The sequence below is a fragment of the Typopeltis vanoorti genome, chromosome 16, assembly GCF_054136105.1.
Source record: "Typopeltis vanoorti isolate ZY-2024b chromosome 16, IOZ_Tvanoo_1.0, whole genome shotgun sequence".
Classification (NCBI taxonomy): domain Eukaryota; kingdom Metazoa; phylum Arthropoda; class Arachnida; order Uropygi; family Thelyphonidae; genus Typopeltis; species Typopeltis vanoorti.
Window position 1 is genome coordinate 48,306,370 of NC_143564.1, and position 17,206 is coordinate 48,323,575.

General features: G+C 34.7%; 1 protein-coding gene across 1 annotated transcript in view; it reads left to right on the forward strand.

The window, feature by feature from the left end:
- Positions 1-11,850: 11,850 nt before the first annotated feature.
- LOC150098007 (uncharacterized) overlaps positions 11,851-17,206 on the forward strand; it is a 134,116-nt gene continuing 128,760 nt past the window's right edge. The window contains exon 1 of the mRNA XM_090406389.1: positions 11,851-12,162. Coding sequence (XP_090262515.1) covers positions 12,027-12,162 — 136 coding nt within the window. The 5' untranslated portion in view covers positions 11,851-12,026. The remainder of the gene's footprint in view (positions 12,163-17,206) is intronic.

Below are 17,206 nucleotides of genomic sequence, written 5' to 3' on the forward strand. Positions count from 1 at the left end.
TCAAGTATATTTATGTAATTTAATTTATTTTCTGTTATTTTGTAAAGATGTTATTTTTTGAATACTTATATTAAATGTTCTAATTATTTCAGAATTCTTTTCTTATTTTCTCATCTATCTCGAGTTTCTTTTATTTTCCTAAAAGATAGTTCCACTTATAAAAATTATTAAAATATTTTTCAAGTTACTAAGAATTTAGTAACTTGTAAAATGAAAGAATTTTTTAAACTTTAGTTCAAATAAATTTTAACTTTAATTAAACATTTTAATTTTGTTAGCGATTCGGGTCGGTGAGAAGGCTATAATCCCTGTATCATTATATTCAACGATTAAAGTGAAGTGCTTTTATCAAAATTTGCTTTAACTTTTGAGAATTTTTTGAATATTCGGTTTTTTAACGATTATTCTGCCTAGTCAACCCCCCCCCCCCCCCCGGTTCATTACATTTAGCGAACCAACGTGTGGCTGTTCTGTCAAAATTTATTTAAGAAATTTCAAATAATTTAAATTTTTATTATCGTAAAAAAACCACACAAGCTCGGATCGTTAGAGGGGCGCTTAGATAGACATTGCATGTGGGCGACAAAGACCCCAGCGCCAGCTCTGAGTATATGCATGCTATTATGAAGGACACTCCAACATTAGATGTTGAGGTGTCACCTTCATTTTCTGTAAAGAAACCAAGAGGTAATTCTGTGCATTTTGGGAAATTGCCCATTTCGAGAAGGTGAAAGAAAAGGTTTTTCTATGCAGAAACATCATAAGGGGTGGACGTCCAATTTTCTCTAAGAATACAGTCGGAATAATTTTTGTAACTGTCTCGCCTTTCTAACAGTTTTCCTCAACTGGGCTTTGATGTAATAATAATTTACAGTTAATATATATATCTTGAATATGCAAAAAATACTATACTCAAAAAACTTTTCGATGAAACACGTTTTTTTTCTTTCCTACACACTGTTTCAGATGATATGTATATTATTTCTGGGAAAACTCCCATGTTACTCCTCTTAATAAACTATTATAATTACGGCTATTTTGCCTGCTTCTGTTTAGGAGTGCCCCTGTTTAAATGTCATTGGCTTTTTACTCACGGATTCTTAGGGCACTGTAGATGTAAATTTACCAAAAAGTATATGTAGCATAAGGAAGGATAATTTACACATATCTTTTCCTGAGTGTTGCGGCTTTTCTTCTTTCTGCGATGTCCGAAAACTACTGAGTGTGTGGAGGGGGCGGGTAGGCAATATTTGGGAGAATTAAATTAGAAAAACCCGGGTTTTTTTTTTTCCAGTAATATATATATATATATAAACATATATATTATATTATTATGTTATATAGGGTGGGGAAAGGTGAAAGGGTTGATTTTTTTTATATATGGAGGGGGGGAAGGGGAAAAGGGGGTTGAAGGGGTGCGGTCCGTTTCGACTATTTTTGGTCGTCATCTGAACACATTGGGAAAGTCTGAACAAATCATCTGAACACTTTCCCAATGTTCAGATGACGACCAAAAATAGTCGAAACGGACCGCACCCCGTCAACCCCCTTTTCCCCTTCCCCCTCCCTATATAAAAAATCAACCCTTTCACCTTTCCCCACCCTATATAACATAATAATATAATATATATGTTAATATATATATTACTGGAAAAAAAAACCCGGGTTTTTCTAATTTAATTCTCCCAAATATTGCCCCCCCCCTCCACACACTCAGTAGTTTTCGGACATCGCAGAAAGAAGAAAAGCCGCAACACTCAGGAAAAGGTATGTGTAAATTATCCTTCCTTATGCTACATATACTTTTTGGTAAATTTACATCTACAGTGCCCTAATAATCCATGAGTAAATAGCCAATGACATTTAAACAGGGGCACTCCTAAACAGAAGCAGGCAAAATAGCCGTAATTATAATAATGTTTCAGATGATTTTTAACAGCAAAGTTTTCAAATTAAAGTTCCCCATCACGAATATGTGGTGCCATCTTTTATCAGAGTTTAGTACTATATAGAAAATGTGGTGTAGAAGTAATCTGGGGAATACACATTTCTATATTTATTCTGATTTTATCTGATTTTTATACACCTGTTTATATTCAGTGAAAATGTGTTTAATGCTAGGTTTAAGATGAAGACGAAGGAACTATTCATTGTTGTTACCCAGAAAATGAGAAGTAAAATAAATAAATATTGCATATGAATAACTGATAATCGTTATAAACAACTAAGGAGGCACACCATCGTGTTTAAGAACTTACTTTAATTAAAAATAAAATGAAATTCAACGTTTTAACTTTTGTATCAATGTAATCTTCGGACACACACACACACACACATATATATATATATATAACAACAGATCACCAACTACATTGATACAACTAATTCGTCATCTGTTGACCAATCTGCCCTCTGGTGAGAAAAAAAATTAAGATAAAAAAATGAAATAAAAAGAATAAAAATAAATAAATAAATAAAAAACAAGCATTGCTTTCATTAGAGCTAAACAGCGCACTTAATAGTGTAATAGTGTCCGACATCCTCTTCATCATCAAATTCCTAATACGTGCCTTCAGTGGGTGCAAAGGATGCTCTGATGGTTCTGCATCAAATGTTTACATTATTACTAACTTCCTATCGAAAATTTTGCTTAAATTTAGTGTGATCTCTCATATCTGAAGTGCTCTCAGATCTTATATTTCACTCTTTTAAGGCCCTTCGTACTGACCTTTGTAACGCACTTCTTACTTAAAATAAGTGCAGTACAAGTTCCTTCATAATATCATCATTCTTCATATGATTATGCCTCTGATCTCATCTGTTCACTTCCTCAATTTTTCTCAGAACTCTTATATCTATAATTTCTAGTCTTTAATCAAAATTTTATTACTAATAGTTTTACTAATAGAAAACTAGTAGAAATTGGTTTAGTGCTTAAACCAATTTCTCAATTATTCCATATACATTTCTTTAGTTAGCACCTCACCATAGTAGTTTTGCTAACTCTGTTCTCAATTGCCATATTTGATTCGTCATGTTCACTAAAATATTGTGTGCCCTAATATCTGAAATGTTTTACTTGTTCTTCAGTTTTTCCCATTCATGATAAGGCTAATGTTTTCAATATTCAATGTTTCAGTGACTATTACTATTTTTATTTTTTTTTAATCTGATTTCCATGCCACATTTATTAGATCAATCACTCATTTTACTTAAAAAATCTTGAGAGTTACGTTGAATTTATTTAAGCGTTAACATCGGCTGCATAACACTCAGATTCACGTCTCCAATTTTAATGTCATGTTTAATGCCGCTTTACTTCATTATGTGATGAAACCTATTATTCACGTAAGTGATCAATATCAATATTTGATCATTATATCCATGTGATCAATGAAACATATCGATTACATGGATATAATGTTCACCTTAATTTCACATCTGATTTACATCAAAAGTATCCACTTGTACCTCCCTCAATTCAACTGCTGGCTTACAGCTCAGGTATCGATTTGCTTAACATAATGCTCCATTCACATCATATAAATCGGGAGCGTTTTGAACAGCTTTTGCTCTTCCACTTAGTCGTATGCTTTTTCTTTATCTATAAACTTAAATATCGATTCTTGTCGCAAAAAAAAGAAAAGAAAAAAAGTTCACTTTTGCAGCATGCTCAGAATTTCATCAAGATAAAGTAATGTTGGAGACAGCAGAAAAAGTGAAGGACTGGAGATTCGGCTAGTTTTCACTTTCCTCCAAAGCTAGGGTGTTTAAAACAGTTGTAAGCAGTTTTTTTCTTCTTCCAGTATGTAGATAAACAAAATAGATGTCGTGGAACAAGCAGAAAACAGCTTTACAGAAGTTCTATAAAATTCGTTTGGATCTAGGCCACGAAGTAGGGAAAGGGTCCTCCAAATGCCAGAAAATCAAGTGGAATTTTACCTTTCAATCTTAATCTGTAGTAGCTTAACAACACCTTCTTGCAAATAAGGAAAAAAAAACTAGATACAACAACTCTCTAGCAAGTTCCTTTGCTACTTTCTAGAATTCGAGCTTCCGTTTTCTGCGATCACCAACCACAACTAGTCCTTGGGCTGAAATTGTCACTCAACCGTACAACAAGGTATAACCATTTATAAATCACCTTATACCGTTGAGTGGATACAAGATAAGAAAATATATGTAATCACATTCAACAGCCTACACACAACGAGATCTGCAATGCGTATTGCATATGGCAACCTTTCAGTTAACGTCAGCAAATGAAAATCTCACGGTACCGCAGATCCATTCTATGACTTTTGTCGTGACATTAATATGAGACACTTATGAAAGCAGTTATATGATGTGCCCTTTCTACAAAAATATTGAGTCAATTATATTTTGTCTTACACCTGTCCCTCCTGACGAAACAATAGATTATAAATATTTCATTTTCCTACTCCAGCAAATAACGGTTAAATATCTGACCTCTGTTATTCAAATAAAGTATCATATCTGAGATATTCGCAAAACGTATGCAAATAACACTCTTACCCACAGTTTCCTTGTTTTTGCTGTAAAATCCTATACACATGTGGGCCCCGTACGACAGTTCTTACACTTGGAAAAAAAGAAACCTTAGGAAGAACCAAATTCTAATCAAGATTGAGAGGACTTGCCTTTCCTTTACATTCACAGGGAAGAAACCATAAAATTCGGTCTGCTTTAATTAGAAAACACTTTTCACTTTAACAGTAGGAAATCCCTGAACCCAAGTGAACTTCGATAGACATTCTTTTGCCCATGGTCTCCTACTGGGGCTGAGGATTGAGAGGCACAGCCACGCAGGGATGGCCGGCTCAATGCGGTCATCGGGAAAGGGCCGATCACCTGTGTTCTTGCTCCTTCCTCCTTGGTGCTTTATGAGTTTTGTCTTAGGGTTCGATGGACGCTGAAAAGTCCAATATGATAGTTTCTTCTGAACTATCATATCATCTTTTGACCCTCTCGATAGCAGGCTTTCTTGCCTCTCCATAGTGCCCGATATAACTTTTAGACCGATCATGTGACCTCCTTTACTTTTTCTGCAAGCCAGACAGAAGCATCACTTTAACGATAACATTTATCTTTAGAGATTAATAAAGATTTATTAAGATTGATTTTTGATTTACTAACTATTTGAATTCTGTTGCTAAAATTGCTGGTGCTAGTGGCGAAAATCTTGTCCGACTAGCATAGGATTTTTAGCCGTATGCCTATATATTTTTGCAAATTTGCACTATGGGATTTCATACTGCGTAAATGATGGTAGTATTAGGTCGATATCTGTGTTACGGGATCCGCTTATACTTTCAGTCACCTCACAGAAAGTTCATTTTTTTTTTTTATAATGCACAGATTATTCATCATAAAACAGTTCCAGTTCCTCCTAGGACACATTCTCAAGTTATTATAGGTGGAAGGATGTGAGAGGTCTACAGCCTTAAATAAGATTTTCAAGAATACTGCAGTTGAATAGACAATCCTTTCACACGATACAGCCAGGGAAGTATAGTTTTAGTGAATGAAATGGAATCGAGATGAACTGTTAGAAGGTTGCTCTCTATAGGGTAAATAACAAATTCATCACTATTGGAAGCCAATGCGCGAACATCTTCATCAAAATCTTTTTGGAAATGAAGAAAATGAGCAACTTAAACAAGAGTTTTCTTTTAATAAGATATGATTCTAGCGAAATGGCTTTTAATATGGACATGAGAACCTCAGTGCCCATACATTTCAACCTTAAGACATTAACAGTTTTATGGTCAATTAACCTCGAGTAAAGAAAGTGTCTGAACTACGGCTCGACCAACCATCTGGAACGAAGCGAAATCACTGTATTAAAACTCGTTTCCCACCAATAAAATAACATAAATATGTCTGAGCATGAACACTAACAATATATGATTGTGACGCTAAGAAACAGAAAAAAACCTGATTGGTTAGTCAAAGCATAAAGAATGGAAATCGAGCCAAAAGCAGTTCTCAGTCAACAAATGCTCTTGCGCAGAACAAGTGAAGTGCTTCGGAATGAATACAATAGATCTACAAACCAGTTGGTGGGAACTATGAAATGGTCAGCAGGTTCTGGTTATATATTTTGAGGAGCTCTTCAATCATTACCGCTGTACAATGCTAGTTTGGTCTTTAATAATGTCTGTGGAGTGACATATTATCAACAAAGTATTAACATAAAATTAAAACTCAAGATATGAGATAATCAGTGAAAATATGTGCATTTTAGAGTTACTTTTAATGTCTTATCCTTTGAGGATGTAGAAATACCAATGCCTATCATTTGTACGGAATTGATTGGGAACGGTTAGAAGATTTACGGAGGCAAATAAAGGGGAACAAAAAAGCAAGACAAAAATATCAGAAACATAAGAAGAGTTATGGAAAAACTTGTCGAGGTTTCTATATTTTACAGGACACGTTTAAGAAAAGTAAGAAAAGATTGTCAGGTCATGCAATGTAATCATGTATACTGTTCACATTATCTCAGGTTTTAGAAATTTTCTACTGATTGGTGATTGAACAGTCGCAAACTCAAAGAGCTCTTCACCTCACCATAGCAGTTTTGGACCCAAACCAGAGAAAGGCGGGGGGGGGGGGAAGAGAGAGAGAGAGAGAGAGAGATGCTATTTCAGACTCGCCTCAGTTTTCAGTATTGTGGTGGATGTGCTTTTTGTCGTTTTCTTTGGATGTGCTTCTATATTTGAAACTTTGTAATTAAACGCATACGTCGGATTTTATTTTACTCTTTTATGTGTTATCTATGCTAAATTAAGAACAGTTTTTGTTTATTCATTAAAAAAAGCAGAGTATTAAAATATGTGGTTATATAGTATACCTAAGCCCATACGAAAAGAAAAAAAAAAAGCTTTCTCTGTAGTACTTGAAAGCTATCAATTTTTCAATGCTTAGAGCTTCTCAAATATTCGATACTGCATAGGAAAAGTCATCATTCTAAAAAAAATACTCAAAAAACATCACCATTATTTCGTCTAAAAACACGAACAAGCGCTAAGAAGAACAAAACCGTATCAAATTGAAAAGTAGCGAAAAATACTTTAAAAAGGAATCCTCGCTCAGAAAAAAAAAAAAAAAAAAAAAAAAGACCCAGAAATGTACACTAAAGCAAACAAAAATTACCAGATCTATATATCTTACACTCTTCCGACTCAGATGAGAGAAAAAGAAAGAAAGAAAAGTGTTACTCAGGAAAAGAAATAAAAATAGCAACTCCATCCCTTCTCCACAGAAGCAAACATCTTCCTCAAAAATAAAACTCTCCCAATAAAAATAGCTGCATAACTAGAGAAACACTCCCAGGTAGTTTGCACTTAAACATACTTCTACCATCTTTCCTTCCTTCCCACCCTATGAATTTTATGACCAAGAGGAACCACTACCTCACTTTTAAACTTTGTTTGGAAGACACGTTTTGTCAGAATCAATTTGGTCAGAACCATCTACACATCTTTTATGATCCAATATGAGTCCTGGCGTAAATTCTTTGCGAAATAAACCAAAAAAGATTCCAGCTTAATGGTAAACAGTTTCAAATGCAAAAATATATAAGACATGTTTCTGATATCTGAGGAACAGTTTGTTTGGAGGTGCAGTATCTGTCCATTCATGCCTGAGAGAGACCAACTTGCAGCCATGCTCGATCTTCAGATGCTAGACCAGTATTAGCGGCAAAAGATGCCAAATTGTCAAATTAAAGCGGTATAGCATCCAGCACATTTAATCATGTCTATTTTTAGATCACGAGCGTTGCTGAAATCTCCAGCAATGACGATATATTCTTATTCAATTTTGGAAAGATGAACTCATATGAAGTTCAATATTTCTGACACCAGAGCACTCTGCTACAGAAAGAAAGTATTGAATAGATCAAGACTTTGATGTTTGCAGACGAGTGTACAGTGTACACAATTAATCATTCACTAGTATTAGTGGATGATTAATTATGGACTCCTAAATGAACTCTTGCTCCATCATGTTGTTGAACTGGTAAGTGTGCCTGATTGCATGTAGCAAAGGCGTTGTCCAGTGAATATGTTTATATGGCAGGTCAGATATATGTAGTGCAGTGATCCACGTGTTGCAGTACATACAGAGATTTGAATCAATAAGTTTGAATTTATTGAGGTTCTTTTGAGGTTTGAATTTATTGAGATTTATTGGTGTTAGTAGGATGAGTACTGATCAGTTTGTTCTGTTCCATTATATTCAAATAATGAAGAAAATCTTAAGGTAGTGGAAGTACGAGTATTTAGAGAGTTAGCCAGAAAATGGTGACTGACATCTTCTGAGTGAAAATGTTGCCTATATATTATGCCATTTCTGCAAGATTTTGTTGAAGTGGTTGTTCAGTTCTATCCAGTTCAGCATGTTATAGGGTGGGATCTTGCTTAGATACGGGTATTGTTGTTCCTCACTAGATCAATTGCATTGGATTGGAGAGTCAATTCCAGTTTTCAGTTCCCTATCCAAAAGTCATTGCTTACTTCTATTTGTCTCCTGAGGCTTCTTGAACACATTTTTGTGTTGCATAAACGATTTTCATTTGTTCCTCATTTCATGTTACAGTTGTGATAGTTGTATTTAGAAGTCACATTTAATAGAGGGTTTAATTTCCGTAAATGAGGTAAATATTTTACCTAATTATCATATGTGGAACTCTCCAGGATGGAACAGATCTGGTATTGATCAATAACATCAACCACAGTTTACTTCAATCGGATTGTTATAGGTTTTAGAAAATTTTTGCATTCAGTGTTAAACAAAATAAATAAAAAATAACACCTACTCATTACTTTTGAACGTCTATCTTGTATTCCTTTGGAAGTTGCAAAAGATTATAAGAATTCATTGCAGGAAGACTTTCCAGCCTTTGAAGGAACAGTGGTCCTAGTTAATTCCAGAAGTCTTAAAAACTCTGATGAGAGTCCATCCATCCTCAGAAATTTATTTTTCAGCAGTGAGTTTTATTTTCATATCTTTTATAGTGATTGGTGTTTCTATACTTTTCAGAGCTGGTTGAGCTATTCTTTTTGGATTGTTTTAAGAGTTCTCCAATAGCCTTTAGAAGACTGAATTACACGTTGAGGTGTGTGTTTCATCAATCCTTTACTATTTCAGAGAAAAAAAAACAGCTAGAAGAACACATGTAATTTACTTTAAAACTACACTACCATCATTTTCTTCTTCTTCTTCTTCTTCTTCTTCTTCTTCTTCTTCTACAGCTTTTCCCACTTAAGTAGGATTCCTATTTGTAGTGTGTCTCCTCCACAACCTCCTGTCATGGGCTGTAGCCACATCCAAGTTCTTCATCTTCAAGCCTCTTCTACCATCTCCCCCCATCTCTTCTTGGGCCGCCCGCGTTTCCTCCTTCCCTGCTCATCCATCTGCATGATCCTTCTTCCCAAATATATACTCTTCTTCCCTCCTCATCACATGACCCAACCATCTCAACCTTGCCTCTTGTATCTTTGCTCCTAAGTTCGTAACTTTCACCGTTACCCTTACATACTCATTTCTCAGACGATCCTTTCTGATCACACCGCACATCCACATAAGCGTTTTCATTTCCGCTTCTTCCATCCTGCTGATGTTATTTTTCCTCAGGAACACAGTTTCCAAAGCATAAGTCATAGCTGGTCTCACTACTGTCCTGTAGATTTTGCCTTTTAGATTGATCGGGACCCTCTCATCGCATAGCACTCCAGCCATCTCTCTCTCCAGTTCCTCCATCCTGCTTGTATCCTGCATCCCACTTAATTCTCAGTCTCACCATCCTCTTTCATTGTTGAACAGTATCTAAAGTCACTGACCTTCCTGATGACATTTCCTTCCAGATCTGTCTCCTGGCTGCCATCCACTTTGCAACACATATACTCTGTCTTACTTCTGCTCAGTCTCATACCTCTCTCTTCCAGTACTTTCCTACAACTTTCCAATAATTTAGCTGTCACTTCTTCTCTTGATTCTGCACACAGCAAGATGTCATCTGCATACAACATAGTCCAAGGCCCGTCTTATCTCACCTCCTTCGTCACTATATATATATATATATATATATATATATATATATATATATATATATATATATATATATATATATATATATATATATATATATATATATATATTTATTTATTTAGAATTAATAATTATACTGAACCCGAGGAGTATAATAAAAAAACTTTAATGAATCACAACTAGTTTCATCGGAGTTCCGACTTCTTCAGGTGAGTAAGAAATAACTCCGATGAAACTAGTTGTGATTCATTAAAGTTTTTTTATTATACTCCTCGGGTTCAGTATAATTATTAATTCTAAATAAATATATATATATATATATATATATATATATATATATATATATATATATATATATATATATATATATATATATATATATATATATATATATATATATATATATATATATATATATATATATATATATATATATATATATATATATATATATATTGATGTGCATCCTACCTGCAAATCCTCTACCACCTGAAGATTTCCCTAAACATTCCCAACCCTGAAACCGTGAGTTAAATATTGATCTCCTTGGCATATTTCAGTGGGAGTAAGGACAATCTCGCTAACTTCAATGCCGTCGAAGCTAACCTTGTCTTATTTTGCACAAAAAACTGCACTTCTCTTCACCTTTCATAATTCCCAGATCGCAAAGGAGACAGATCTTTTCACCAAATTTGATCTCATTCCACTTATTAAATTTTTCCTGTAATAAATTAAATTTCCAACAATTAAATTTCTTTATATAAGTATTAATTTCTACATTTTTTTATACAATTCCCACACACGAAAAGTTATTAGTAAACCTATAGTACATTTGTACCGTGGATGGAATAAGAATTTTTTCCCCATTTATATATATATATATATATATTTGTAATATTGTTTATTTATTTTTACATAGTCCGGAACCTCTGTTCTAGAGACCAAACATGTAACTTTTTCCTACCTAAAGGCAATCACAAACATCCATACCCACGGCGGGATTCGAACCCGAAACTTGTTGGTTGGAGAACAAGCATGCTAACACTCGACCAACAAGGCCGATATTAACCTGTATTGTCAAATACTAATTTTCGACTATTCTAAACAGAAAGAGATATACCCATTGAATATGTAACCGGCATTCTGTGCGGAATTTTAAGCGATTCTTTTTCTTTTTTTTTTTTTTTTTAATGAAATTCTTCGCATTTCTTCCCAAATAATATAATTAGACTAATACACTATGTAGTCATCTAACGATTTCTACAATTTCCAAGTGTTTAAAATGTCCCGGACCATGTGATCCTCTTCAACTAAATGCCATAGCTATCAATTATTACAAGGACTAGAAATACTAGTATGACTTACTGCATTTAATCGTGTGACGAGTATGACGTAATTCGTCTTCATTTCTCAGAACAAATTGCATTCATATGATACCTAGACTTTAGAAGCAGCATTACCCGATCAAACAAAATATGCAGGTAGATTCCTGAGAAATTCTACTATTTTACTATCTTGTGTGCATGTATGCGTGTGCGTGCATATAAGGGGTAACGTTAGTCAAGTACTGTCTATAAACTGGAGAAGAAATATCACATCTACAACATACAAAACTTCCTTTCTGCTAAAACAAAATGCAATGTTTACAATAAGACCCTATCGTGGTCTACGATCCATATCCATCTGACAGAGCAACATCTTAGAGCTTCTTCTGTTACCAAAGTAATCATTCAGGGAAGTTAGTGAAGCTTATGAAACATGAAACTTCATATGACGTCCAAAGTTCTCTTTCTGCCATAGTATCTCGTGCTAGCATTGTCGCCATACCTTGATTAGTGCTTATCGGCCTCGTTGCCGCGAATCGAAGTAACAGGTGGAAATTTTAAGTGCATAGTCAACTCTACCCTGCTAACTCCTCAAAAGCTGCTTCGACAGAAGAAGAAATAGAAATGTGGCCTGATTTAGTTTTGGGGATAGTTTTGGTGGCGGCTGTTGTGAATTCCAGTACCGGTATGGATGATATGTACCGTCAATATTACAGGACGGAGTCGGATGCCCTGAAGAATTTGTTTTGTAATCGATTACGTAAGTTCACGTGCTATTTGTTTTTCCGAGGCCTTTGTGAGTGTTATTTAAGTAATATTTTGTACTGTTATTTTTCACCATATTTGTGGAGTTTACACACAATTTGTTTTAATGGTATTTATGATAAGAGAGCAGTATTAGCTTAAATATGCATAATAACTATGTCTCCATTTGCTCTGCTCTGTTAAAATTGGATGTACATTTGTATTGTATAAAAATTTGTGTGTGTGTGTGTGTGTGTGAAAACGGGAAGGAAACTTTTCATTGTTAGTAAATTTCTCCAGTTGATAATTTAAGATTACAAAAAACGAAAAACATAAAATTAAATCACATGATATTGAGTAAGTCGTAATGTTCACCATCTTAGAAGTCTGTATATATATATATATATATATATATATATATATATACACATACATATATATATATATATATATATATGTATATATATATATATATATATATATATATACATATATATATATATACAGTATATATATATGATTCTCAGAGAAGGTTTATAAACCTCACTTTACAATCTAGCCAGGGAGGGATGAAGACGTGTTTAGAGATTGAGATGAAGAAGATGTTTAGAGATTGAGGATACACATTCACATTCAACAGTTTCACATTCATTCAAAAACGAATGTGCTCAATTTGTGCACGCACAAATATACCACACATTTGTAAGTTTCATTGCGCTAGATTTCTGAAAACAATTCTGGGATTTCAAATTTAATACTTACTGAACTATGATAATATAAAAAAGCAAACAAATTTTTGACTTACAGGTGAAGATGTAAAGCATTTTGACATTTTGTTTCTGATGTACGCTGCCATTTTGTTTCTTTTACATAATGATATTTTGTTTGTTGTTTCTTGACTGAACAGTGTTTGTCTCATTTGACGAACTGTTTTGTTCTGCTTGATTGATTTTGTTTATTTACTTCAATGATGTGCTCCATTATCAGTAGTTTATACTACTCCTATTGTATTTTCCTCTCAAGAAATGGTTTGAACATTTCTCTGCTTCTTACGAGGATTCGATTGTAGTTTATTGAGTTCTTTGGAATGTATTGAAATGTAGAATATATTTAGGAATTTATTACGAATTCCAATGAGACACTATGTGTCATGAAAACAATAGCTTTATAAAAAGTTCTAGAATGTTCTCTTAACACTTTTTTTTAATCTATTTGTGTTTCATCAAATTGACTATAGAACTGCTCGATAAATATGTCATCATGTGATAATGATCCGCGTAAATTACACACCTTGAGTTGTCATCAGTCATAAAACGCTTTCAACGGAGTGATGAGAAATTAATCCGGCTAAATGGGGAGACGTTTATATACCTTTCACATGACGGTATGTCTACTGACTTGAGACAATATCTATCTTTCAACTACGACACTTTTTTAAAATCCTTTTATTATGTGATTACATTCGAATCAAGTTAAGCTTAATAAATTTAAGCTTAGTTTTTCTTAACATAAACATCAGGCCAATTTTGTAGTGAGAATATTTTTCGAACTTGAAATTGAAAAATTCCAGGAATGTCTAGCACTAATAATTATTAAAACTATTACCGTTATTCCTCTTTATATTTTCCATATAAATCACTTCCTTCAAAGACACTAATAAAATTGTAATTACACGCCAAGTACGGAAATTGATCGCAACGCGTGGTTTTATTTGTGTGTTATGCAGAATGGTAAAACACTCCCTTCAAAAATGTCACGTGAATTCGTGATGTCAGGAGAAAAAAAAATACTGCAATGTGCAGCATTATTATTATTATTATTCATGACACCTCCATGGAGTCCGAAGACTCATCGCGGGAGGACACCTACTATTTATACAACTGTCTCAACCATTATACACCGAACCTCTACTACTAATCATCACCATCAACGCCATCTACCGCCCATCTCCACAACTAGTATTATTTTGTCTGTAAATTGCGTGTGTTCTTAAGGGCCGATTTGTCTGTATGCGGGATGAAAAAACCCGAGTTTCCGGGAGAAAAAACCCTGCTACCTCCGTATAAGATCGGTTATCTAACGACCCAACCACATTTTAGTGACATTCAGTTTTAGTTTTATCTCTATAACACAAAACAGTAAGAATTCTCTATTAAAAACTCATGTGACTTCATTAGCTGTGGAAGGAATATTAAAAAAAATCCATATTATTTGTAAAGTTGTTTATATATTATTAAAGAACTATAAATCATCACTGTGAGTTATCTGGTGATCCATTATAACCAATTCTTTAGCTATCACAAGTGAAGGTAGGCAGCAAGCTATAAATATGTGAAAAAAAGAATGCCTGTGCATTTAGCAACCAAATATATACTACAGTAGAAATGTTCCGCAGTACATTTTACTAGATCTCTGGTATAAAATTGTGTAGGAAAAAACGGACCAAAATTTACAAATAACAATCACATATCATCAAAATTTCCAGTCAAGAACTTTTATTCATTTTATTCATAAGAACTTTTACACATAAAGGCATTTTTTTCAATGAGAAAGTGCAAAGTATCAAATCAGTTTTAAGAAAAATGCAGTGATAAGTCTGTGTCAGGAACCCAAATGGCAAATATCATGTAAATGAAAATATCATCCATTTAGAGGAGTGATTTTATGATATGCTAAGAGAAAAAAAAATCGTCCTACTGAAACGTAAAGAAAATAGATAACTTTTTAATAATATCTATTTAGTTAAAGCGGATCAAGTATTTCCATCTAATCCGAGACATTGACAGCCAAATCACTAATTACAGATATTTACACATTTTGTGATGCATTCCTAAAAAGTGAGAGAAAATAAAAATTTAATGGAGCATTTTGAATGCCACTTGGTTAAGTATGGTTTTGAAAGAGAAATATATATATATATATATATATATATATATTTCTTTTTTTTTTTTTTTTCCCCTTCTATATTGCTGGCCTGATTATCCGAGCAGCATTCATTACACCTGCATAGCAAGTTCTGGCACTCTCTTTCAAAAATGCAAGCCATTGCTTAGATTCTTCCCGCTGCAGTCAGTATCCTTGCCAACAAATCTGCTACTGAGTGCAATGGAGTTATGTACATAAACGTGGAGGCCACGCCACTGGGCCTATTCTGCCAATCAATCGCCCACCAAATTTGGTGGAGAAAGTATCGGATGATGTGTTGCCTAATCTTCCAACAACTGTGGTAGTGTCTCTTGCAGGAACTTCAAGTACATAGGTCCATTCAAGCTGGGTAAAAGGACATACTGTCCGATCAAGTCATCACCAACGATGCCTGCCTACATGTTGATGAAGAACTTGTGGAATCCATAACGGTGAGTGAAACAAATATTGTATCTGAAAAAAAAAACAGGTTGTACCTCGTTTGGTAGCTTCAAATACCTTCCCTAGTTAATGCAGTTTCATCGATGAAGAACACCAGTTCAGAAAATAGAAGCTCTTTTACATGAAGTTGACTGAACCACCTGCAGATCCCAACCTAGTGCAAAATCTGTTGGGCCCAGTGCCTTCTGATACCGGAAGTGGTGAAGCTGATTGGCATGCAGGACCAGCCAAGTACTGGAATGAGTGACCCTCATGAAATTTGCAATGCCACAGGTACTCAATGAAGGGTTCTCCTCAACCCTACGAAGTACCTCCTCGTCAAAGTCTGAGGTACGGCAAGTCCTTGGAGCTCCATAGCCATGCATGTTGGCATTGAAGGAACCATTTTCTCTGAACGACTGATTCACGTTGGCAAACAGGATGTATAATGGAGTTGGATTATGTGAGAAACGCTGTGCGTACAACCGTCGGGCAGCTCTCCCAGTGCATTGAGCTTCGCCATACATTATCATCATGTTGGCAAAGTCAGCATTCGTGTAATTTGCGGTTGTGCATTAATTTGATGTGCATCAATGCGATACTGCATTATCATCACTAGGAAGAGGATTTTTATGGTTTCAGCATGAACTTAATCAGAGGAGTGATGCAAACTGTTGATTCTGAGGGACTCGACTAAAACGAGTCAATTTGATCGCTGACCACCCGTTTGTTGTGGTTGGGTTCATGATAAAATTACGTAAATATCCTTTCCCTACTCACCACAAATCACCTTGTAATGTTAATGGCCCTTTGTTTCTGACAGTCTTAGCACTTGTGTACTTACATAATACGCTGCCTGCTTGTTCTTTTGTATATCTGTAGCCTGCTGACACAGTTGTACAACTTGCAGATCTCCGTTCTTCTCCCAGCGCCTTATATATATGTGCAAATATCTTTGTACACGTTTGATGGGTTCGAACCGGATGAAAATAAAATCCAAATCGTCCTCTTCTCGTAATCACTTCCATGATGATTCCCTTTCCCTCATTAATAGAATTACATAACATTGTCACTCTTACACAGTTTCTCACCATTCCTCTCATTATAATTTAGTTTCCCTGACTCTCTGTCGTAGGTCCTCCCACCAATTATTAGTTTTTCAAGAATCCTGATACCAACAAGCATTAAAATGTAGGCGGTCCCTCTTATACAAACCCAATCTTCCCTCAAACTCACGTCCATTTCTTCTACATAGCCTACGCATCGAATCGTTTGCCTTCGTAGCCCTTCTTCTTAATTCGTTTTTATCATCGAGGTAATATACTTACGATTTTCACTTTCTCTCTCTTCATTCTCGTTACTTCCTACAATCCTTTCATATCCTCTCTCATACTGAAGTGATTATCGTTAGTTAGGTCGTTTTTACCTACTACAATTACGATCTCGTTTATTTTTCTTTTCTGTTTTTGAATTGCATGTGCTCTATTTTTAATTTTTGCATATCACCAAAATAATTTATTTTCATCTTGGACTTGGAAGATTCGGCTAGAAAATAAGAAAACTAATTCAACATCGCCAATGACACTGCTATGTGATAGCCGATATCATACTGCACCGTCACATCGCGGATGACGTTGTCTCCGTGATTGTTATTGTGCAGCTTGTGTGCAACATGTCAGATCTTAGTGACCTCCAGAAAGGTATGATCATCATTA